Source organism: Cupressus sempervirens, chromosome 11, assembly GCF_028749045.1.
Source record: "Cupressus sempervirens isolate cs-2001-9-10 chromosome 11, ASM2874904v1, whole genome shotgun sequence".
Lineage (NCBI taxonomy): Eukaryota > Viridiplantae > Streptophyta > Pinopsida > Cupressales > Cupressaceae > Cupressus > Cupressus sempervirens.
This window is the reverse complement of record NC_143128.1, coordinates 379,202,335-379,226,995: the sequence shown is the minus strand read 5'-3', so window position 1 is coordinate 379,226,995 and position 24,661 is coordinate 379,202,335. Positions and strand designations below refer to the sequence as shown.

Sequence of the window (24,661 nt, the reverse complement as noted above, 5' to 3'; positions counted from 1 at the left end):
AGCACAATTATAAGATTTACAACACATCATTAAAATATTCCTCAAAATGATAATAAATTATAGGGTATTTTTATGACAAGGACAACTCAAATCTTGTTAATAAATGAGATTAGCATCAGTAAATTTGTTCTTTATAGTACCAACTTACCATTAGAAAGAACCGCCTGAGAATCAGGTAGAAGAAGGAATCTGATGTTCTTATGAAGTGCTGATATTTCTAGAGCTGTTAAGTAATTTAGATGGAAGACCTTGTTAATTCTTAAGAGAAACAATATCAACAGCTATGAATTTTAATGGGATAACAGAAGCCTTAATACCTCTCTTGCAGTCTTTCCATTCAGCCAATAAAGCTTTCAGAATCAGATCGCAACATGAATCATTGATTTCATTCAAAATGATAACAGATGCATTCTCATAAGCAGCCTGTAAAATAGGAAAAGGTAAAAAATATTAACAAATAGCAAGCTAAGGACAGCTTCCACATTAGGAAAAAAGAAAAACCCAATACTGGTTAAATTGATATCTGCATGGTCTATATTTTAAATAGACCACAGATGAAGCATTTATGATGAGATGATGTTATTGGCCTAGAAATTCCCATTCCTTATAACACAATACCATTCCTGATTTATATTACATAAAGTTGGTATATATGATGGAATAAATCAATAAATTATCATAAGAAAACAAAGTGGATTTGAGATCACTTTCTAGGAATGTGATGTCCATCCAACACTGCCAATAAAAAACCAATACATCTAAGGTTCAATTGAAAAATAACTAAAACAAGAGCTATGTTGCACCTGCAGTCCCTGCCAATGGCTGCAAGGCAAGAGTAAAATGTACTAAGACAGAGAACCATTAAATGGAAACAGACAGTTGTGAGATGCTCCCATCCTCATATCCTAATTGATCCCTACTCAAGCTTGTGCCCCTCCTTTACAAAGTTGGGTAAGCACAATGCTTGTTTTGCCACAACTTATTCAACTTGCTGCCTGTTCAAAGGGCAATTCAAATCTGCAGAAGAATAATTTAGGTTTAATAGGAAATCGAATAGCTAGGGCAAATATAATCTAAGACCGCCTATTTAATGGGTTATTCAAATGTGCAGAAGCATAGCTTAGGTTTAAGAGTAGATCCAATAGCTAGCCTAAATAAAGTCTAAGATCAACAGAAAAGAAATGCCTATTTCAAACACATATCGTCAACTGACCTTACGGTCTAACTTAACCATAACACACAGTCTCAATTTGATTGCACAGCCTAGAAGTTTAGCCATTGGATGTTTTTGTGTGTTAGCAGTTAGTATACAACAGTAAATAATTGCGGAGTGTAGTGCTCAAACCAAAACTATGACTTCAAATGTTGGCAGCAAAGTCTTTTTGGTTCACTAATGGTTAATGAAAAGCTTACCCTAACCAAAATGCACAATGTTTAAACTTCATATATGATTTCAAATTTTGGCCATTCATTTGACATATAGATAATTTATTTAGATCAATATATTTTGAAATCCCAAAAAACATTTCAGACGTCTCATAAATATGTGCCATTAGCTCATACAGGCAGTCCTCTTTAAATTTTGAAAACAATTGTCTGGAAGAGTAGAATACCCATCCCTTTGAATGTGGCATTTGACATGTTGGACAACATTCATATTTATTGAATAACAGATGCAGATTACATAACATGTATGAAGTGCAATGAAAAACATGGATGTGCATGTGCACCTAGGCAAAGACCCTCAAGTACTGCGCATAGACATTGTCGGGATGGGTATGGCACGTACCCAAGCACCCCCACCACAGCCAAAACGCAACCGCAACCATGCTGCACCCATCCCCATACTGCCCAAGTGCTCCAAAATATGGGTTTTGGGAGAAGACACGTGGGGACTTCCCAAGCATCCCTCACCTGGGATGTGACGAGGTGTGACTGGCTGGCATGTTAGAAAAGGTTAAAAAAATTAAGTTATTTTTTAATTTTTGTTTTTTATTGGTTACTAGGGAATCCTAAAAGGAAGTGGGTCACATATAGGGCCCTCTAAGCCTTCATAAGGCCCATATACTTCATTTGGCATTCAGTTTTTTTTCAACAAATGAGATCAAGGTGAGAAGAAGAGTTTGAAAGAACTTGGAAAGAGATGTTGCAAGTGATTGCCAGATCAAGAGGAGCACAAGGAGAAAGAAGATTCTATTTTGTAAGTGATTCTATTACAAGCTAGGGTTGTTGCTACACCAAAAGATTGACCTATCAATTCCCGATACAACCACTAGACTTACAGAGCACAGGAGGCAGTTAAGCCATGTCACGAATCCCCAAAGGGAACCTTGGCGGTTAATCCAACAATCCCCCCCTCAGCGTTACCCGAGGAGATTCGAATCTATGACATATCTTTGCTACCACTTGTTACAAGCTATGGTTGTCGTTACACCAAAAGATCAACCTACCAATGTTCGATACAACCACTAGGCTTATAGAACACAGGAGGTAGTTAGGTTATGTTACAAATCCTGAAGGGGAATGTTCGCGGTTAGTCCAAAAGATTAATCAAAAACAAGGTAGGACTTTTACTAATTTCTTTGTTTTATTTTCAGATTTTTGCTTTTGTAATAATGTAAAAATATTAATGCATTGTTTTAGCTTAAGATTCTTGTTGATAGTTTTTATAAATTTTGTTTTTAAAATTTTGAATACATTAGGCTAACTTTTTTGTTATTAAGTTAAGCTGAAACTTATTTGAATTTCTAAACTAGACTGAAACTAGTTATAATCTATCTTTATATTTTTTATACTACTATTTAGGTTGAAATCCAGCATTTTGTGAAATGTAGTGTTTAAATGGCCTCTAGTCAAAGTGGATATGAAACCGCATAAGGGAAGTCAATGCAAGTTTATCTAAGTATGAGCTTGAGCATGAGGGTCAAGGAAGTGAGCATGGAGCTGATTGAGAAGCCCAATTTGAACCATTTTATGTTGCACCAAAAGCACCTTCTATCCATTGCCCCTTTGAGACCTCGACACAGTTTTCTAAGGGTCCTTATGATCCAAAGTCCGCTCTAAAACAATTTACAATCAAAGTTTAACACAGCTACAAGTGGAACACAGAAATGAAAATGTAATTGTTGTGGCATAGAATGGTATGGCAACTAGAGTTAATTCACAACTTCTCTTTTGTACTGGATATGGCGTGAGTTCATGCAAATTCCTTGCAAATGTTGAATATGTGAAGTATAGAATTGAAAAGAAAACTATGGGGCATTCCTGATGATAGTGTAATTCCAAAGCCTAACTCTTTGGCTGGTAGGCAATAGATTCAAGTTCCAGTTCCAAACCAATCTAAGTTGATTCGGCAAGGTTTCCAAATGCTTACTATTTATAGTATGTCAGTGAGGTTCAATCTTTTGGCCACTTCATTATCAGACATGGAACGTATCGCTAAGAGCTTTCTAGCTAGCTATAACACATGGTTTCCCAAATTCGATTGATTATTTATTTTAATGTCAAAAGATTTAATAGTCTACTATTATGCCACTTTATTATAAAATGGATATAATAATTTGAACTAGATTGGTAAAAGGCAGAAGAAATATGAAGAGACAAGCAAGGGAAATTGAAGAGTCACAAGGATGTGTTACAAAAGGACTTTCAAAAGCTCATTCTCATCATAATTGTATGCATTTTTTATTATTTCATATTGTTGTACCACATTTTGTCACCACAAAATGTAGGTAAGAATACGAAACTTTTTCAACTTCATTCATTTTTCTCTGAGTTAGTTCATTATTTAATTGGATAACGTTGACCGATCAATTATTTAATTGGATAGCATTGATCAATCAATCGGCTACAATTGCTATAATGAATACTTTTACTAAAGGCTTTCGTCAAGTCTTTTTAGTTTTTCTATTTGTTGAGCCTATGCTTGATTTTTGAAGCCTTCAACGTACTTTTTTCTCGTTTTTGAGTGTGTGTTTTTTAGCTTTTGGTCTTTTGGTTCCAAATCATTGCTTTCGGTTCTACCTTCGATTTGGTCTATCATAGGGCTTAATTAGAGTGAGCAATCAAAAGATATGATCATTTTAGTGCTCCAGGTGAAATTGCATGATTTAAAAAATATGTTATATTTTAATGTTGACATTCACTTTTTGAAAAGTATAACATAAATTCACTTTATGTTATGTTTTTAAGTTACTCTATCCTTTAAATTTATCCATTAAAGTAACTATAGAGCACTTAATGTTATATTTTTAAGTTGAGTTGCTTTTTAATTTTTCACTTAGGTGATTATATTAACTATATAGTTTGATTTATTTTTGAGTAACTTTATGTTTTATTTAAAACATACAAGTTAAATATTACTTTTTGAAATGATGTTTGCTCATAGAATGTTAATTTTATTATGCAAATGTTATTTTTGGCCTAATTAAGTGATATTTGCTCAAAAATCAATAAGATGTGCTTATTTGATCATTTAAGGTGTGTCTTTCAACCCATTTCCATATAAATATGCAAATGCCTCTAGAGACCATTATTTTGCACTAAAAAGGCATTTTAAAGACACTTATACATGTAAATGCATGTAACTTAAAACATGCAACGGACATTCTATAGTGAGACTTGCATATTTGAGTCTTTTTAAAATATGCAATGACCTCCAGGGAGTGATTTTGCACTAAATGCTTAAATTGAAAAGTTTTTAAAATATGCAATGATCTCCCAAGAGTGTGATTTGCACTTAGAAAACCAAATCCATGTAGTTTAAAATATGCAAATGCACTCCAAGAGTGTGATTTGCATAAAGAGTCCAATCTATCACATTTGAAACATGCACTGCCCTCCCGAGGTGTGTTTTGCATTTCTTTTCATGCATTGGCAAAGATAGAGCCTGAGTTTGAAGATTCAAGGGCAAAAAACTTCATGTTTTCCCTCTCCAAGAACACGTTTTTCACCAAAAATGCCTAGATCAGCCCATGTAATGGCTTGAAATCTCAGAGATCATCGTAGTTTTTGCATATTTTTGCATTCCCATGCCCTAAGCGTTGGTTTTCATGCAAAAACGTTGTGTTTTGTGATGTCTTGGAGCCATGTTTTAGCAAAAAAGCCCAGATTTTGAGTTTTTGGATCACGTTTTTGACCAAGGATGAATCATTTTGGGGTTTCAATCTATATCATTGCCATTGATGACCACGTTTTTGTATTCCAAGAGAAAAAAACTCCTCATTCCATAACAGCAAAAGATCATGTTCTTTGTCAAAAAAATGTCCAAACATTTGTTTTTTTGCAAAAACGTCTCATGTATTGAGGGAAAGAAAGCACGATTTTGGCATTCTCGTGCCTAAACCAACTATTAAATGTTGATTTAGCACCCATTACTTGCGAGTGTGGAGGAAGTCAAATAGTTGTTTGTGAATCCGGATTTAAAAGAGAATTAATCTTCAAGTCTTTGAATCTTGCTATTTCGGCTCTTTGATCACCGAGTATGTGAACATTTTCAATCTTGCTCACTAATTCATGCTTATCTTGCTATTTTGTTGCATATTTTAGCTTGATGTTGTACATTTGTTCAAAGATATGCCATATAAAGTGCATTTTGCCTTTAAATATGATGAGAACTTTCATTTTCACATATTTGGATACTCCCCAAACTCCAAATTTGAATTTGCATTAGAAAGCAACTTACTTGTTGACATGTTTGAATCTAAGACCAAAGGTAAGTGTTTGTTTTGTGCTTGTTTTCGTTGGTTGTTTGCTTGCTTTCTTGTTTTTCTTCTTGTTGAAGAAGTCGCAAGTTCTTTCCCAAGAACCTAAGTGTATTTCACTTATTCCATTTTTTCACCTTTCCATGCAAGTGCATCATTTCAATCCACATCCATCATTACATGCCAAGGCATATTGCATTCATTCCTTTCATATGCAATTACAATCCAAGATAGATTACATGTAATTCCATCCTCCATTCACATTTGCAAGTAATCTCACTCTCCATCTACATTTACATATAAACTTATTTCCCAAACCCGCTTACTTGTAATCTCATTACTCGAACCTAATTACATGATTACATATAAATCACTTAATATATAGAGCACCCGATTTTGGTAGAAGGTCACACTTTAAACACCAAAGTCAACATTTGCACACATCCATATGCATCCAAACTTGCATTCTTGGCCATACCCACAAAAGCCCATCTTTGCCCACATGCAATCCACCCTTGAGAGTCAGATTTTGGCCCTTTTTGCCCAAACACATATGCTTTCCGATTCATTTCCAGCCACCATATGTGTTCCACAAGTATCTAATCCATACTTCAAACACTCATCCCTTATGGATTCATAATTGTAACTCAAATTCCAAAGTTTTCATAGATCCGATCTCAGTGGACGATGCTTTCATCTTCATGTTGTGACGCACTCGTCAAGATATGTCAGAACTTCTTCAAAGACCAAAGACAGCCCATCGAGAAGATATCTTTTGATTCAAAGGAAGCAATAATTTGATTGGTCTCCACTTTTCCAGTGGCTGTCCGAGAACTTGAGTTCAAGTAGGAATGCGCCAAGCACTTTGCTTGGAAAAAAAAAGTTTCAGATGCTAGAGAGAAAGTTGTTCCAGGTTTATATTCGGACACCATCAAGAAGATTCTCAAAGTGTCCGAGATTTCAAAATGTGTCAATCTACAAAGGAGAATTCAAGACAACTCGAACATGAAAAAGCTTGATCACATCAAGATTTCAAATGAAAACCAGAAAATCATCAAAGAGGATGCAGTGGTGCAAAATACAGGAATCCCCTATCCTGCAAGCATCGCCAAGTACAAGGCCCTTCAAAATAATTTCTAAGATTGTTTCAACTCTCTCTTTCGTCTTCTTTCTTCTTTAGCTTTCGTGTTTGTAAATTAGAGAGGATGTATTGCATGAAATTATGTAATTACATGCAATACGATTTGCATGTCCTTATGAAATGTAATCAAATAATTTCTTTCGTTTAGTTAGAAAAGTCAAACTTGGTTAAGTTGCTCCCACTTTTTCCTCATTTTTCTCAACTTCTTTGCCTATATAAAGGAGTGCCCCCTCATTGTAAAAATCATCTTTTGTTGTATGCAAGAAAGCTCTGCCAAACTTGTGCAAGCATAACTTTGATTGTGTAGTACCAATTTGCAACAAAAGTCAATGAAAATAAGTAATTGGATTCGAAGCTTTGAAGCTTTGACTGGAAGCACTTGTGATACAGAAAATTGGAAGCTTGAACTATAGTTTGTACCTATTGTTTTTCATTCATGTTATTATTTTGTGTTCAATAATAAAGCATAGTGAGTTAAGAAGCAATCGGAGTTGAAGCTTTGACTGGGAGCAGTTGTGGTAATACATAGACTAGAAACTTTGACTGTAGCTTTTGTTACCATCTCAAATTCACGAAAAATAGTTAGAATTTCCCTAATTCTGGAAGTGTTTGGTGCCCCAATTGTAGAGGTTTTTCTTATAAAATGGATTAAAACCAAAAATAAGTTAGAGAATAGAGATCATCTACTTCTAAAAGTCTGCGTCCCAATGGTAGTGATTTTTCTTATAAATTAGACAAACAGGACTCAGAACCAAACCATTACACTTTCAATCAGCCTTTGAGTTGGTGTTGGTTTATTGGTATCATCGTTTCCTGCTACTAGATAGAAGTGTAGTTAAAGATTTCATCTTGGCCATTACTAGCTCTACGGAAAAGTGGATTCTTTCCTAAAAGTTAAGAGGAAAGAATATTGGTAACACCCATTACGAATCTCTCAACTTCTTGCTTACCTTGGGTTGATCCAAGGAACAATGAGAAGGGGGGCCTTACCTTTAAGGTAGGAGAGACTTTGTCTCATATGTTGTGGCTGGTCATCCTATTTTGCGACTGGATTTTCAAAAAAACTGTCGGTTGCAAAATATCCACCCAACACATATTTCTCTTGGCAAAATTGGGGAAGCTTTGAGATTTCTTTGTGAAACTTGAGGACGGAAAACTTTAGACTATCTTGGTGGATTGGATGCAAACCCGGTTTATCATTTGTGGTGAGTTCACGATGGAGTTAACATATGGAGTTATAGGTTTTTCCTAGTTCCTTTTTCCAATCTGGTTGTTACTACTGTATTTAACACTGGATTGTGTGATTGTTATTGTATTGATGAATATTATGAGGCAATAACATCTACGAGGTTGTTTATTTTAGTATTTGCTGGTCTCATTGTTGGATAATTGTAAAACAGTTGCATGCACTTGATTCAAAATTTTGTGATATATTTAAAGAATTTTCAAACAATATCTGGGTGGGATAGTATAGTGGTATAAGAGCTGGTTTCCTACAGACCTATGAAATTTTATCAAAGATACATTTATAGTCCCATCAAATTGTGACAGAAAGGGCAGTATTGAAAAATACGTGAAGACAACTTAATAGTTCATATGAATATATTTAATTATTCAAAGATTATTTAATATTAAAGTTCTAAATAACAAAAGGATGACACTTAAGTCATTCTTGTCGCAGCAGAGAAGTTCTTGTTGGGGTTATTATTTTAAAGATTAAAGGATGAAAATGTTTTGGGTTAATAGTTATTAAAATCCTTGCTGGAATAGTTTAAATTTTTACTGAGACATTAGAGCTACTTTTTGCCATTCGAAAAAAAAATTAGTTGCCACTTTAACATTTGATATGTAATAGTTGTGTATTATCAAGAAAAGCTATTGAATTTGATATTCCTTTGGAAACATAAAGGTTCCAAGTTAAATATTTTTGAGGCGTCAATTCATACATTTCGCAAGTTTGTTGTCCCCAATTTTGAAATCCCAAAATTGTGGCAACCCTACGCAATTTTCTCATAGATTCACAAGTGTATCATTTAGGATCCAACGCATTGATAAGGTGTTGTTAACACCTGAAATTGCACCCTTACCAAATTATGGAAAACTTGATATTTCAAGGAAACATGGAAACACTCCTAGGATGTGAGTAACTTAAAAAATGGAGTGAATTGTTGGGCAATATCAACTCTTGGTTACCACTTTAAAACTACTGATTTCACAAGGGAAAGGCCGAAAGAGTACCCAAATGAAACAACTTAAGTAAAATTGAAACCTTACTAAAACTTTGAAATTAAACAAAGATTCGCCAACCTAAACGACAAAGACCGAATATCTAAGACTGATGATACTTGGCTCAACATGAAGAAATTTTAATACACAACTTGTCAAGATAACCTATGTATAAATACTTCACTAAAAGTTTAGATACTATAATCATCAAAAAGGAAAGCAAAAGTTCACAAATTGGTGGCTACAAGTCAAGATGACACAATTAGTAACCTGCATAAAGCTACCATTTGTAGAAAGGCACTAGATTTGTGAGACAATAATTATAAGGAAAGATTTTATTTCCACAAATAACATTATCAATCACTAAGCATAATAGAACCTACAATAAGAAGGCATGAACGAACTCTAGAATAAAACCAAGATCTGTATTGTACTCAGCTCCATAACTGAGTTGCAAAATATGGTCAAAATAAAGACACAGGATTTTCTCAAAATCACTAAGTGTCAAAATCACACATCACAACTCTTTGCAAAAGTTAATGCCAAACTTGCTAAGTACAATTCCACAACCAACTAGGGTCGTATACAAAAAAATAGCCTAAAAATTGTAATGTTCTGAAGTTTGATCCACCTTCAGGGATTGAGTTGCCTGTGTGTGAATCTAGTGAATGCTAAAAACCAACATAAAATAATGCGTATACTGTTTCCTAGTAGCCGTACGGGATGGCTAGGATAGGCCATACGGTAGGTACAGGAGAGGTACGGACTAGCTGAGGGGTGGAGGGTTGACCGTACAATGGTTGGAGAATGGTTGTGCGGTGCTTGCAGGGAGGTCGCATGGTAATTTAGGGAGGTCATATGATAGGGCCTTTGGAGGCTGTACGGTTAGTGCACAAGGTCGTATGGTGGCTAAGGAGAGGATGAATAGTAATGGATCTGAAGCTAGAAATAGACAAATGCGCTCTTGCCCAAACACAATCAATGTTAGATGTTAAAGTAGCCCGAACACAATATATTCCAGAAATTATATAAATTGTAAACAGTAATGATGCTCAGATTTGTCAGATCCTAACCAAGTAATATAGTGACGGAATAGGGTGAGGGTTGAATCCCATGGAAACCGGAAAGCCAAGCAAGGAAGATCTTTCACTTCCGAAATGGCGAACAATCTAGAACTCCAACAGGAATTCACAGTACAAAAAAAAAATCCAAATCGCATATCAACTACTACCTGTATGTCGTGATTAAATATCCGTCAGATAAACTTTCGAGAGTTTACAAAGATAGCTGACAGCCACACCTACCTACGGAAATAATAAAATAAAAATGGGTCCAAGATATACTAAATCAATCGGCCCATTAACAAGGTTTGATTAATTATTTACTTTATGACGAGAACATTACAATCCTCCCATCCCAAACTTTGCTTGTCCTCAAGAAAATGCAGTGCTAGATGTTGCAAGATGTGTTCACCTTCCCAAGTCATGTCGTCCAACGACAAGTATTTCCAACATACCAAGTATTCCTTTAAAGTACGGTTCCGCAGGGTCTTCTCACGTACATCAATGATCTCGGTCGGTTCTAATATGAGCTTCCCTTCTTCCCACTTCGGAACTTCTTTTGATTCGATGTATGTCTGCATATATCTTTTGTTGATTCTGCACCTTTTGTAGGTTCTCTTTCAAGCATCTCAAGATGTCTTGCCCAACCTAAAGCTAGTCCCTCGCCCTTCATGCACAATTATCACCCAGCACCATGTCGATAAATGAAAGGGATTCATACCTGTATAGTGCTTTGAAGGCTGTCATCCCGATGGACATGTGGTAAGTGGAATTGTAACAATATTCCCCCAAATGTATCCATTTGACCCATGCCTATTGTTGTGCCGAAACGTAATTCCGGAGATAACCTTCTAGCCAATTGTTCACAATCTCCATCTATCTATCTGTTTGACGATAGTAGCTCGTACTTGGCGACAATTTTGTTCCTGTCAACGAAAACAATTATGTCCAGAATATATTGATAAACCACCTATCTCTGTCACTCACAATTTTTCGGGTTAATCCGTGTAGACGAAAAACTTCTCTGAAAAATAAGTCTGTTACCTGTGCGGCCTGAAAGTTTGAGGGGATGGCAAAAAAGTGAGCATACTTCGTCAACCTATCCACCACCACAAAGATACAATCCTTCACATTTACTTCAGGAAATCTCGTAATGAAGTCCATAAAGATGCTTTCCCACTTCCGTTCTAGTATAGGTAAGGACTGCAGTAACGTGGCAGGTGAAGTGTGTTCGTATTTGTTTTGTTGGCAGATAGCATATTCCCATACATATTGCAATACATCTCCTTTAAGTCCCTTACATGAAAACCTATCCCTAAGTTGCCTATAGGTTTTGAGAAATCCTGGATGCCCGGCCAAAGAGTGAGTCATGTATTTCCTTTTGGATTTTCTGTTTCAGTTTGGATTCAGGTACTAAGTATATTCGATCCTTAGAGTAAATGATGTCATCCACCACCTTGTATCGGTCATCCTAAGTGTCACCGTCCATTAGCTTACATGCTGATGTGTTTTTGGAATATTCCACCAATAAGTGTGCTTTCCAGTCAGCTAAGATCTAAGATAGTAAACAAATGGCAGGTTTTCTTGATAGGGCATCTACAACTACATTGTTCTTCCCCTTCACATATTCAATGTCGAAATCAAAAGCCTAAATCTTACTTACCCATTTTTATTGTCTTTAGTTTAGATCTCGTTGCTCCAAAAAATATCTCAAACTATTATGATTAGTACGAACAACATATTTGGCACCTACCAGATACTGCCGAAATTTGGTTAGTGCATGCATGGTGGCCAACATCTCTTTGTCATAAATGGAATATAGATGCTCCACTTTTGTAAGCTTTCGACTCTCATAGGATATAGGATGTTTATTTTGCATTAATACCACGTCAATTCCCTCTCCAGATGCATCACACTCTAGAATGAATGGTTGTGTGAAATCGAGTAAGGTGAGAACCAGACAAGTGCTCATTGCTTCTTTTAGCTTATCGAAGGTGCATTGCACTCTTTCATTCCAATCGAAGGAGCCTTTCTTAGTTAGATCAGTTAACGGTGTGCTGAGCTAAGAGAAACCGCTTATAAACCTCTGGTAGTAACTGCACAAACCTAAGAACCCTCGCAACTCAGAGAACGATTTTGATAGGTGGCAATCTAGGATAGCTTGAATCTTCTCTTGGTGGACTTGCACTCCATATTTACTGACAACGTGCCCTAAGTATAATATTTTTGTCATTCTAAATTCACACTTGGATTGCCTGGCAAACAAGGACTGAGCCTTCATGATCCCTAGGACTTCATTCAAGTGTTTCAGGTGTTCTTCCCAAGTTTTGTTGTAAATAAGGATATCATCAAAGAATAGCAACAAGTACTTATGCATTTGTTTGTTGAAGATGCAATTCATGCAAGACTGAAAAGTAGCTGGTGTGTTTGTTAATCCAAACAGCATGACTAGGAACTCATAATGCCCATTGTGACAATGGAAAACCATCTTCTCCACATCTTCTTCCCGCATGCTGATTTGATGGTACCTGGAACGAAGATCTATTTTAGAAAAATAAATTGCCCTATGCAACTCATCCAATGATTCATCAATCCTAGGAATAGGGTATCTATTTTTTATTGTCTTCTTATTCAACTCACGTTAGTCTTCACACATGCGCATCATCCCATCCTTCGTTTTTACCAAAACCACTAATGATGCAAAAAGACTAGAGTTGGGACGGATACACCCTTTCTCAAGCAGTTCCCGAATCGTTTTCTCAATCTCATCTTTGAATTTCTTGGGTTAATGGTAAGGCGTGGTGATAACTAGTTTGGCATCGACTTCCAACTCGATGGTGTGTTCAAACTTCAAACCATAGTAATGAGAATCGCCTAAAAATCGCGTGAATCGGCGATTCACCGATCAAATTCACCCTAGGCGATTTTTTTTGAATCGGAAATTGCCATAGCCGATTTTTCATGGGTGAATCGCATAAATCGGCTCAATAAATCACCAGGAAATCGGCCGCGGCATGTAAAGTATGAAGTTGGAAATTTTACTTTCTTTTCGACCTATTCTCTTTGTTATAACCCTAAAGGGCCTTCTATTTGTTAAGCATGAGTAGAAGAAAAGAAAAGTGAGATAGAAGAAGAGAAAAGAAAAGCCATAGGTTTCTAACCGGCAAGAAGGAAGAGCACCAAAGAGATCAACAGGCCATTTGGGGAACCCATCAATTGCATTGGGAGCATTAAGGAGCCAATATCAATACTCCTCAACTCATTTGCAAGAGGTAAGTGCTCATTTTTTTTTTGCATGTTAGTGTATTATGCATTTTTTGATAAATTTTTAGTGTATTATGCATTTTTTGTTGAATTTCTATAGTTTTCAAGATTTTTAGTGTAAATCTTGAATGTTCTTTATTTTTACTAAGTTGCAAAGTAGGGTTTGTTGTTTTGTAGTTTTTATTAGCTTCAAACTTTGATATTTAACATAAAAAAAAATTATTGCAGCAGCCTTTGCTCTCATTTTTCGCAAATTCGCAATGGGTAAAAAGATGAATGTTGTAAATATAACGAAGAGTTTCCTGGAAGAAACAAATATCAAACAAAATGTATGTTTTGTAAAAAAAAAACAACTTTCGGGGGTATTTATAGATTGAAATTCCACATTGCTGACATACTTGGACACGATGTTACAGTTTGCACTTACCAAACTCTTGAGGCAAAACGCACTTGCTTAATGGCATTAGAAAAAATTGAAAAAGACAAAGCAAATAGGAAAAAGCAAGTCGAAGGGTTAAGGGGTATTGGCTCCCGTGCTCCAGCATCCGCAGCCGCATCCACATCTGCATCTGCATCCGTAGATTGTGTTGGAGAGGGTTCTTCTAGGCCTCCTTTTTATCCTAGTTCTTCTGCTCATGCTAGTGCTAGTGCTAGTCGGTCACATACTGAGACAGAGTCCCACACCAACCTATTGCAGCCTAGAGTGCGGAAAAACAAAATGGATAGTTACTTTGTGCCCCGCACTACTCCTGGTTCCCAACCCACACTTGAGGGCATGGGTTTGAACAAGGAAATTCATGATGCTGCCAAAAGGAGATGCAAATTTGGTACTTTTGCAACATTCCATTTATTGCAGCTAGGTAATTGATTCTTTTTTCTTTGTTTTCTTTAAAGTTAAAATTAAAAGTAAAAATAAAACTTTAATTATATCTACTTGTTTTATAATTTGAGTCTTTGACATCTAAATTTTTATTTGTGACAGGGCTCCTTATTGGCAGAATATGATAGATGCAGTTGCTATTTGTGGTCCGGGGTTTAAAGCCCCAACTAAGGCTGAGTTAAGCGGATACCTCTTGGATGAAATGGTAGAGGACATGAGGGTTGACCTCGAGGAGAACCGAAAGGAGTGGATTGCAAAGGGTTGCACCATCATGACTGATGGTTGGACAGATAGGAGGAATAGAACACTCCTCAATTTTCTTGTATCTTGTGGAGGTGATTGATCATTCTACTTTCCTACATACATAATAGTAAATTTTGATTTGTTAAATGTTAATTTGTTGATGATCCATTTAATATTATAATTCGTTGTTTTGTTACTTGTAGGATATACCATGTTCATCAAATCCATCGATGCTTCCGCACATGTAAAAAATGCTACATACTTATGTGAGGCTATTGAGGAAGTCATAGCAGAGGTGGGGGAACAAAATGTGATCCAAGTGGTGACAGATAATGCAGCAAGTTATGTTGTTGCAGGTAAACTTTTAACTTTTCAAGTTTTGAAAATAAATTTATTTAAATTTTGAAATTTAAATTTTTAATTGACTTAAAATTGTTGTAGGTAAATTTTTGATGGAGAGGCACCCCACCATATTTTGGTCCCCTTGTGCGGCACACTGCATTGACCTCATGTTGGAGGAAATTGGCAAACTTGAGTTTGTCAAATCATGTGTGAAAAGGGCAAAAAACATATGCAAGTTCATTTATAATCATTCATTTGTCCTTAGCACAATGAGGAAGTACACAAAAGGCAAGGAGTTAGCTCGCCCAGGTATCACGAGGCTTGCCTCGAATTTCATCACCTTGCAGTCCTTGTTGACATCAAGGGATGGATTGAGGAGCATGTTTGTTGGGCAGGAGTGGATTTGCTCTTCTTATGCTACAACCACTGTAGGGTTAGATGTGGCGGATTGCATATTTGATGAGGATGGTTTTTGGAAACCTGCTAGAGAAATCCTTAAAGTAAATTTATTGCAATTTAACATTTAGTATTTTACTTTTACTTTAAGTTATATTATTTTATATTTAGGTTTTGACTCAAATTTTTCGTTTTACTTTATATATAGGTCATTGAGCCCCTTGTAGCTTTGCTACGAACTGCTGATGGGGAGAAGCCCTCTATGGGCTACATTTATGAGGGCATGGATAGGGCCAAGGAGGCCATCAGAGCCCAATATGCAAGAGTACAGGAGAGGTATGGCCCTATTTGGGACATCATCGATAGGAGATGGCAGACTCAACTCCATCGACCTATCCATGCAGCAGCTTACTATCTGAATCCGGCATTTCGTTTCCGTCCTGAGTTCAAGGCGGATGCGGAGGTTTTCACTGGCTTATACACAGTGATTCAGAGGTTGAGTAGCGATGAAAATAGCGTTGTTGCGATTGTTGAGCTAGACCAGTTCAACAATAAAGAGGGGCCACTTTTCTCTGGCAGGATGGCCATAAATGCTCAGACAACACTACAGCCAGGTTAAAATTAAATAATATATTCAATGTTCATGAATCTAGATTCTAAACTTAAAGTTGATTATATAATGCATTAATTTTAGAGTTGTAATTTGTAAATGAGACTAATTGTTTTTGTGTTTCCTTATTTTAGATAGATGGTGGCAAATGTTTGGGGCCACAACCCCAAACCTTCAAAACATTGCCATCCGTATTCCTAGTCAACCGAGCAGCGCTTCTGGATGTGAGTGCAATTGGTCCATGTTCGAGCACATCCACTCGAAGAGGAGAAACAGGTTGACAGTGCAGAGGTTGAATGATCTTGTCTTCGTTCATTACAACCTTCGTCTTAGGATCAGACAAATTTTGGGCGTTGACTCCTCTCTAATCATTCTAGAGGAGATTGATCCAAAATCAGAGTGGATCACAGAGACCGTGGAACCAATCTTCACTAAGGAAGACCGCGCGTGGGTTGACCAGGTGGATGTAGAGGCTGAGGCTGTGGCCATGGCAGAGGAGGCAGCTAGAGCACGTTCAGGCATTGGTAGACGCACATGCGCATGCACAGACGCAGGCCCTAGCAACGTTGTTCGTGAGCCCATTGCCCATGCAAGGGACATGGCTCAGCAGTCCTCTAGGACCTACCTTAGACGCCTTTCTCATAGGCACACTGGATACTCAAAGGCTGAGGTTGAGGCTGCAGCAGAGCTAGAGGATGATGATGAGGATGATAAGGCTTGAGCTGGAGCCTTGTTTTTATATTTTGTTTACACTGTATACATATTGATAGTGATACTGAATCACTCATAAACATACGTTTCAAACTTTCATGGATCTTCATCTTAGATTTATACATACATTTATGATTTGATGTCTTATAGATCTTCATGATTTCATCTTACATACCTGAGTTGGCCTAGTGGTGGAGAACTTGTACTCTTGAAAGAGAGGTCACAAGTTCAAATCCCACTGGGGGGTAGGGTATGTACGCCTCGTTTGTAGCGCCAAGCGCCTCTCGGAAAAGAGTACGAGGTAGTCCCATATCACTGTCACCATATGTAAACCCAAAAACTATGGCATAGTGTCGTGGACTATAAAACCCACTTACTTACTTTTACTTACTATACATTCTATGATTTGAATCATTATGATCATTTGATTTTTATTTACTTCAGCTAGCCTACAATTTACATTTTAGTACATAATGATAACATAGTTACATATGTGATGGATTTTATGTTTCATGTTTATGTATGTTAAGTTTTAACTTCTCTTTGATGATGTTATAGTGAGTTTAAGTTATATTCAATAAAGGGTGCATGAAATAAGTCTTAAATTGTTAAAATCTCTACATTTAAAGGGTTTTTTTTCAAATTTGCCGATTCATCGCCGATTCACCCCAATTCATGATTCAATTTGGCCGTGCCGATTCCGATACGATTCTTATTCTCGTTACTATGGTTTAAACCCACAATGGGGGGGTATGCCAGGAGAAATGTCTATAAAAACTTTATTATGGGTCCTCAAAATATTTAGAAGGTCAACGTCCCAATGAGGGATCTATTGTCCTTTTATAGGTTCTACCGATACAACACAATGTGCAACCCATGCAATGTCATCATGCCGGAAAATTGCCTCCATCCGTTGTGCTGAAACTTCCTTCAGGGCTTTATTGCCCATTCTACGAAGAACAACCTTCTTACCATCAACAACAAAAGTGAAGTCCATCCATTTAAAGCTTTGGGTATATTCGCTAAGTATCTCCATCCACTGTATGCCCAGAATAGCCTCCATATCATCCAAGTCTACTATAAAGACATCTTTTGTCACAGTGTGGTTAGCCATGGTGACATTCAGTTGGGGAACAAGGTGCGTGCAAGGAAAAAGTGTCCCCCCGGCAACCTTGACCTAGAATCCTACGTCCGTCTCAGTAGGTAGACTTCTTCATTTCACCAAAGATGAGGTTATGAAGTTTAGAGTGGCTCCACTATCGAGCATCACCATGACCCTTTGTCCTTGAAGAGTTCCCCATACATGAAATACCATACACCTCGGGCTCTCGGCTAAGGCGATGGTTCCTCCACACTGAACTAATGTTGCAATTCTCTCCATGCGGTTCAGATTAACCATTTTGATGGAATGGTCATCTTCTGTAGGTAGATCCTCCTAGTCATCCTCATCATCAGATACGACTTCAATGTAGTTTATTTTTCCTTTACAGAGGCATCTGTGCACAGGCTCCTATGGTTCCTTACAATTGAATCATAATTTCTTCCTTCGTAGCTCCTATCTGGTAGCTTCGTCCAATGAAGGTTTCTTCGACAGAGGTTTGCTATCTTTGTCCTTTAGAAATACTGGCAGTTTGGAGTGCAAGTTACCTCGAGAGGATGATGTCGATGATGATGCCATGCTCCGTGCCATTTTTATGGCTTCCGAAAGGGTGGTGGGATTGAAACTTTTTACTCAACCCCTCAGTGGTTCCGTCAGTCCATCCATGAAGAGAACTATCTGTCTCCTTCCAGAAATGTTTGTAACCAAAACAAGAGTTTTTGAAATTCTGTGACGTACTGGTCGAGCGGTCCAATTTGCCTCAGTTGTGCTAATTCCTTGAAATTAAGTTCTAGATCTCTACTATCAAATCGATCTATCAATATTTCAAAGAATTCCACATAAGTATTTATTTAGTCATGCCCTAATTTGATGGTGCCATGATGTCACCATTCATGCCCCACTCCCTCCAAGTGTAGTGCTGCAAATTTGATTGTTTCCTCTTCTAGCATTGGATTAAGTTGGAAGTGTCGACCTACGAGATAGAGCCGCATGCACAAAGAAGTCTCTTAGCACTTTGTTCCCAAGCATATGCAACTTGTACAGTAACATTAACTTCGATTACCAATTTTTCATTTGGCAATTGCAACCTTGATGCTTCAATTGCAAATTCTTCTAGAATCCTCAATGGTAATCGTTTGTCCAGTGCCTTGGAAAAAATTTAGAATCCTTGAAGATGTGTGACTACCGTAGTAATCTTCCGTCAAAACTACAACCTAGTCAATAATTTTAGCACAGATCTTTCTTATCCGACAAAAGATTGCAGTTCAATGTTCTTGACTTACTCTATCTTCCCAACCTTGATTCACATAGAGAAGAACGATGTATTCAATGATTATCTCACCCACAATTTAATGGTATCCATTTTTTTTTTAAACAAATAATTGCTAAATAGACCATGCTTCTAACTCCTTACCAATCTCGGGTGCCACTCAGTAAAAGTAGAGTCACTTACCAAAATCTATCTTCAACACGGATTCCCTATTCTCATTTACTTTGATTCAACCGTATACTGAAAGCCATATAGGCGTACAAAAATTAGAAAGAATACCTTATCACTGTTGTGGATAGGATTTATATTTCAGGAAAGCTCAATGTCACTCAATTTGATTCAAAACTATCTGTTCTATATCCACCCTGACAAGAAAAGTTCACCAAGTATCAAAAAGGTATGGTCCTTCACCTCGTTACTCACCAAATCCCCGCACAATAGTCTCAAAACAACATACGAAGTCCACGTCACATGTTTTCTTAACACGCTCAAACTTTGAACTTTTTCTGATGACAATTGAAATGTCTTATTATCGGGTTCAAAACATGGATCCCACTAAGAATGCTAAGTAACCGTCGTGACTCACAGTACTTTACAACTAACACCTGTGCGTAATGATGTCGCACCACACTAAAAGTGGCAGGTTCCAGAATTAATTATAATTCGCTCCAATTCTAAGTTGTCGAGCACCTACCATTAGTATTATTCTTTCTCTATTACATGTCTTTCTGTCTTCGATATGTAGCTTCCTAGCAGTGGACGGAAGCTATGTCTCCACTCAATGACTCTCAGCTGCAACTCCTACATCATGACAAGGTCCTTCTTATATTCTTAGCAGAGAATGCAATCACAGAACCTAACTCCTATTTGATATTACCAATCTCCAGAAAGGATATCAATCGGCCTCAAGAATGTATAAGCGACTACAACAAACTTACGTAAATGCCTTCCTCGTCTGGTGGTTATAGCATGATATTCAGTGTCTATCCAAATATACTTGGAAATCACGTTTTAAGCAAGAAGCTCTTCAAAATGCTATTACAACTGTCATGAAGATGCTAGTGATGCACGCTAAAAGTTAACTTCTAGTAGGTAATACCCGTAATAAATGTAAGACCCGTTGGAGGGTCCCTGTAGGTATCAAGAGTCGATACCAATTCTACCTTCTTGGTATTTTTCTAGCCGCCCGCTACTACTAGACTATTGTCGTTCTTACCATAGCCTGCTCATATCATTCACCTTCACCCTTAGCTTAGTCACCCAATCCTCATCAATTGAAATTCCATCAATGCATGGTTATTTGATTCCTCTTCCCACGATGATGAGTCTACTACTACTTCCACAAATAATATTATGCTCGACTTACTGAATTCTGTGTATTCTTGCGGCTCTATGGTTTCTGCAATCACTTGCTATAAACGAATTCTAACAATGTTCCCGTGAAGGCCTACATTTCCACAATCCGACTAGCTGGCATGAGGTGGCTTTGTTATCCACTGAAGAAGAGTAGTTGTCGATGTCCTTTTAGCAAATAATTGCAACCCAAGCGTGTTGCTTCCTTCTGTAACCCGAGATTGCTAATTGCTACACACAGGTCATTTTCCCTGCACACCTCTTCCTGTCTCACCGAGACACTTCTGTACTGACGGGTGCCAAGGAAGGTGCGAACATTCAGCTACCACTGAGAACGTGGATTAATTTCCCCGCCTGCTAGACGCCACCTTACTTTGCGATGGTAATATGATGTCATGGAAAAGAGATGTCCCTTACTCTCCCATGTAACTTCCCTTAACTGCTACTCACGTTTAGGTTGGAAATGGTTATTGTGGAGACCACCTGTTAATGAAACTTCACTAGGACGTTACTTTCCCCTGTGTGACTGCTGGGAACACAAACAGCTATTGTCTTCCTACGTGACTTCCTCCCTGCCAATATTCACACCCAAAGTTGAAATAACATAACTCATGAAAACACAATGCCTGTAACTTACTTCCAATACTTCCTTGATGAAAACAATGGAATTTCCTTTACTCACAACCAAAACCAAAGAGTATTTTGAATTCATTAAATCTTTGTGTTGCGTGAATCCACAGGATGGTAGGATTCTTGGCTTTGATACCACTGTAATGACCCATACCAGCACTGCAATAAACCCAACCAGCACTGTACTGTCCTAAATTGGATCTTTTCTGTTTTCCCTTTAATGTAAATCTCAGAGTACAAACCCACTTAACAAATAGCCAGCAATATAAATAACAAATGATAACCCAGATAGATATTTGCTCAAACTCATTCTCAAATAATATATCCAAAAATACATCCACATGCAGATGAAAATATGAACAGCAAATAAAACTCGAACTCTCTCCAATTAATTTGCCTTTTTCAAAATAATATTAAAGACTCAAGCATATGAAAACACAATACAAATCGGAAGCACTAAACTAGCAACTTTTCAAGAATCCGGAAGCACATTATTGCATTATACAACAGCAATATAATAACCAAATAACTTCTAAGACGTTATTGTATTTACAACAGCAATACAATAACCAACTAACCACAATTCAATCTTATACACAGATTTTACAGTCAGATTGGAAAACAAGAGAAGAACCTGTAAGCACAAACAAGACGCCTGAAATAATATCTCCACGGACAATGGGTTTGCGTCCACTACCTGCCTGCACAAGGGGCTACGTCCTCACATTGGCTGAAAGCTGAAGCTTTCTAAAATACTCTCACAAGAGAGAACTAAAAATCAGAAATATGAATCAAGCATACCAAAAGGAAGGGATCTCTTCTCCTTTTATTCTCGCAACGGTGACCCTTCGACTTCTTTTCTGAATTTTTTCGTCTTATCTCTCCTCGTCCTCTTGTGATCACTTGGAATATTAATTTGACCTTTAGTAATAAATTTCTAGCTCACATAGTCAAACTTAATATTGTAAATATGTCTCATCTTAATATTTCTAATGTCCCCATAAAAAGGGACATTACAGATAACTCTACCATCATGGAAGTTGAGCATGATGATGACACTTGGTTAGAGCCTATTCAATATGGGATTGTTGAGCTTGGTATGCTGATTGTGCTTAATGGTGTGAATATTTCACAAAGGATGTGCATTGTATGACTCCTGGTATAGAGAGACAATTATGGAATCCTAGCGCTCATCCAGGATTCCTAGAGGAGTCGGTTAGTCATCACATTATGGCCACATTGTATGGGATGCATTTTGTTTTCCATTCAGCCAACCTACAGAAGACTTGCTATTCCAATTATTGCATAGGTGTGGTATGGGTGAATAGTTTCTTACGCTTCCCTTCATGGAGGGAGCCATTGTTAAGTTTATGTCATTGATGGAATTATTTGATCGCTTGTGTCTGCCCTGTTATTATTCGACTTCAAGTGTTGGTTAGTGGAACTTTATGATTTACATTTGTCGTGTGTGTATGAACATTTTGGTGCAAATTAGTTCAGATATATATCAAACATGGCCAAGTGGCTAAGTTATCAAACCATTTACGGTGCAGACTGGAGTTGCCTTTCTGTAATGCTCAGCTGCAACTGCTAGCACATGCGACAGGCAAATTGGATTGGAGTTGGTTTTTTTCTGTCATGCTGTGACAAGTTCTGGAATAGGCCTGTGCCCCATAATTATCCTTTCTTGACTGATGATCTAAGGATATGTTTTCATTCTAACCTGATATAATGGAGTATACCTTTGACAGTTCGTTCTTGAATATGCAGTAAGGTGGTGCATTAAAGATATCATTCCTGTAGAATGTTACCTGACTCTAACATTTGTGGTATGGGAATCACTGTATGGGCAAAGAGAATATGTTTGCAACATTACTAACCTCGTGATGCAAAATAACAGCACTAGCAGTGCTAATTTCAGGATTTTTTTCCCTTTTCAGGAGGGTGTGTATTTTGTGAGAAAGTCTACCAAAATGGATGTAGAGACAGACACATGGACATGATTCCATGTACGTCCTCGAGTATGTGTTTATTCTGCAGGAGACACACATATCATTTTTGCTGCGTGAGCATGGCAAAAAGATAGAGGGGCACAATGATCATGCCTGAAGTAGGAATGATAGTGAATAGACAGTTTTCTTTCTATGCCTGTGGGTGTATAAAATATGTGAACTGTCATTTTTGTTTTAAGGAAATGATGATATCAGATATATTGTGAAGCACAAGTGTTTGTCATTTTATAGACTGTGAAATTGGTTGTATGAGCATCACAACCGAGGGCCTTGTATGCAGATGACATTGGATATTCTGAGGCTCTAATGTTCAGATGTATGTCAGTTTTGAATACCTGAATGTGAGTTTGCAAAAAGTGCACACAAACTTCATGAAATGGGTGCACTGGATTATAGTGTGAGGTAAGTGACTATATTTTGAAAAACTGATAAAGGAATGCGGCCTGGTCGTCAATTTTGGGAAGTCTGTTGCAGTGTGGGAGAGTATCCACTTTATGCTACAGTGATTGGACAATCCTTTTAGAATCACAAGCACCATTACATAGACGTTCTGTATGAGAAACAACATCTGAAAAAATATAAACATTCTACTCCAGAATTGGCACACATGGCAAGAATCAACTGAATCGAAATATCAATTGAAAGGTCTGCATTTTCAGTTACAGAAATAGCAGACTTGCATGATGGGGAAAAACTATAAGATTGAGGATGTATGAGAAGGTTTAAAATGGTGGGTGAACAGTATTGATCAAGTGCTATGAATACAAATTTGTTTTAAGCAGAGTCGGAGTCTTTGAAGCAAGTTTTTGGTGGTCTGTGCAATAATGACAGCAGTATGAAAGATGCCCATAGCTCACATCTGAGCAACTGGATTGAAGTCATGTTTCTATCAAACTATGAAGACATTCATGAGGTAGAAACTTTGTTAATCGAAAAGAGAATCAGAAATATTGCAGTTGTATTATGTGTGTTTTGCCAATCCTTGGTTAAACTAGAGCTTGATATGTTTGTGATTTGCCATCCTTGTACCTGAATGTGTTGGGTAGGAGCCCTCTGGAGGGTGCAGCCTTGGCTTGTTTGGGTTGAAGCCTTAACTGTATTTGGATGACCCAAAGAGTTGCATCTCTGCTTGTACTGGGTTGTTGCCCATTTTGATAGTGATCAATATAAGCATGGTTTTTACCCAAAAGGGTTTCCACGAGATAATATTTTGTGTCCCTGTCGTTCTTGTTCTCTTTCAGCTATGCTTACTGTATTAAATAGTTTAAAATATTGATTCATCCCCTCTCCCTCTCAGTATTTTTGTGTTTTCCAATGGTATTAGAGCAAGGTTTCTCTTTCCAAGGCTTAAAAGCTTGAGAGTAGGTTTGTCTTGTTTCATCATGAGTGCTTTAGAAGGTCTTGAAGCAAAACATGCACCCCTATTTGATGGAACAAACTATGCCTTTTGGGTTGTGCACATGAAGACATACATTATGTCATTAGGATGTGATGTTTATCTTAGTATGGTCAATGGCTACACCGTTCTAGCTCAACCACCCACTGGTCCTGATGATAAAAAGGATTTTGAGAACAATGCTAAGGCTATGAATACCTTATTATGTAGGCTGACTCAATATGAATTTGTCAAAGTTATGCACTGTACCTCAGCCAAAGAAGCATGGGACAAGTTGTTTAATGTTTATCATGGGACATCAAAGTCAGAAACACCAAGGTTCAAA

General features: G+C 37.3%; 1 protein-coding gene across 3 annotated transcripts in view; it reads right to left on the bottom strand.

The window, feature by feature from the left end:
- The window catches only part of LOC149529634 (protein TRANSPARENT TESTA 9-like), a 177,360-nt gene that overhangs the window by 58,859 nt on the left and 93,840 nt on the right, over positions 1 to 24,661 (bottom strand). For all 3 annotated transcript variants that reach the window (XM_089811748.1, XM_089811750.1, XM_089811749.1), the window contains exons 14-15: positions 318 to 423; positions 149 to 223 (exon numbers count right to left, since the gene is read on the bottom strand). In XM_089811748.1, coding sequence (XP_089667874.1) covers positions 149 to 223; positions 318 to 423 — 181 coding nt within the window. The remainder of the gene's footprint in view (positions 1 to 148; positions 224 to 317; positions 424 to 24,661) is intronic.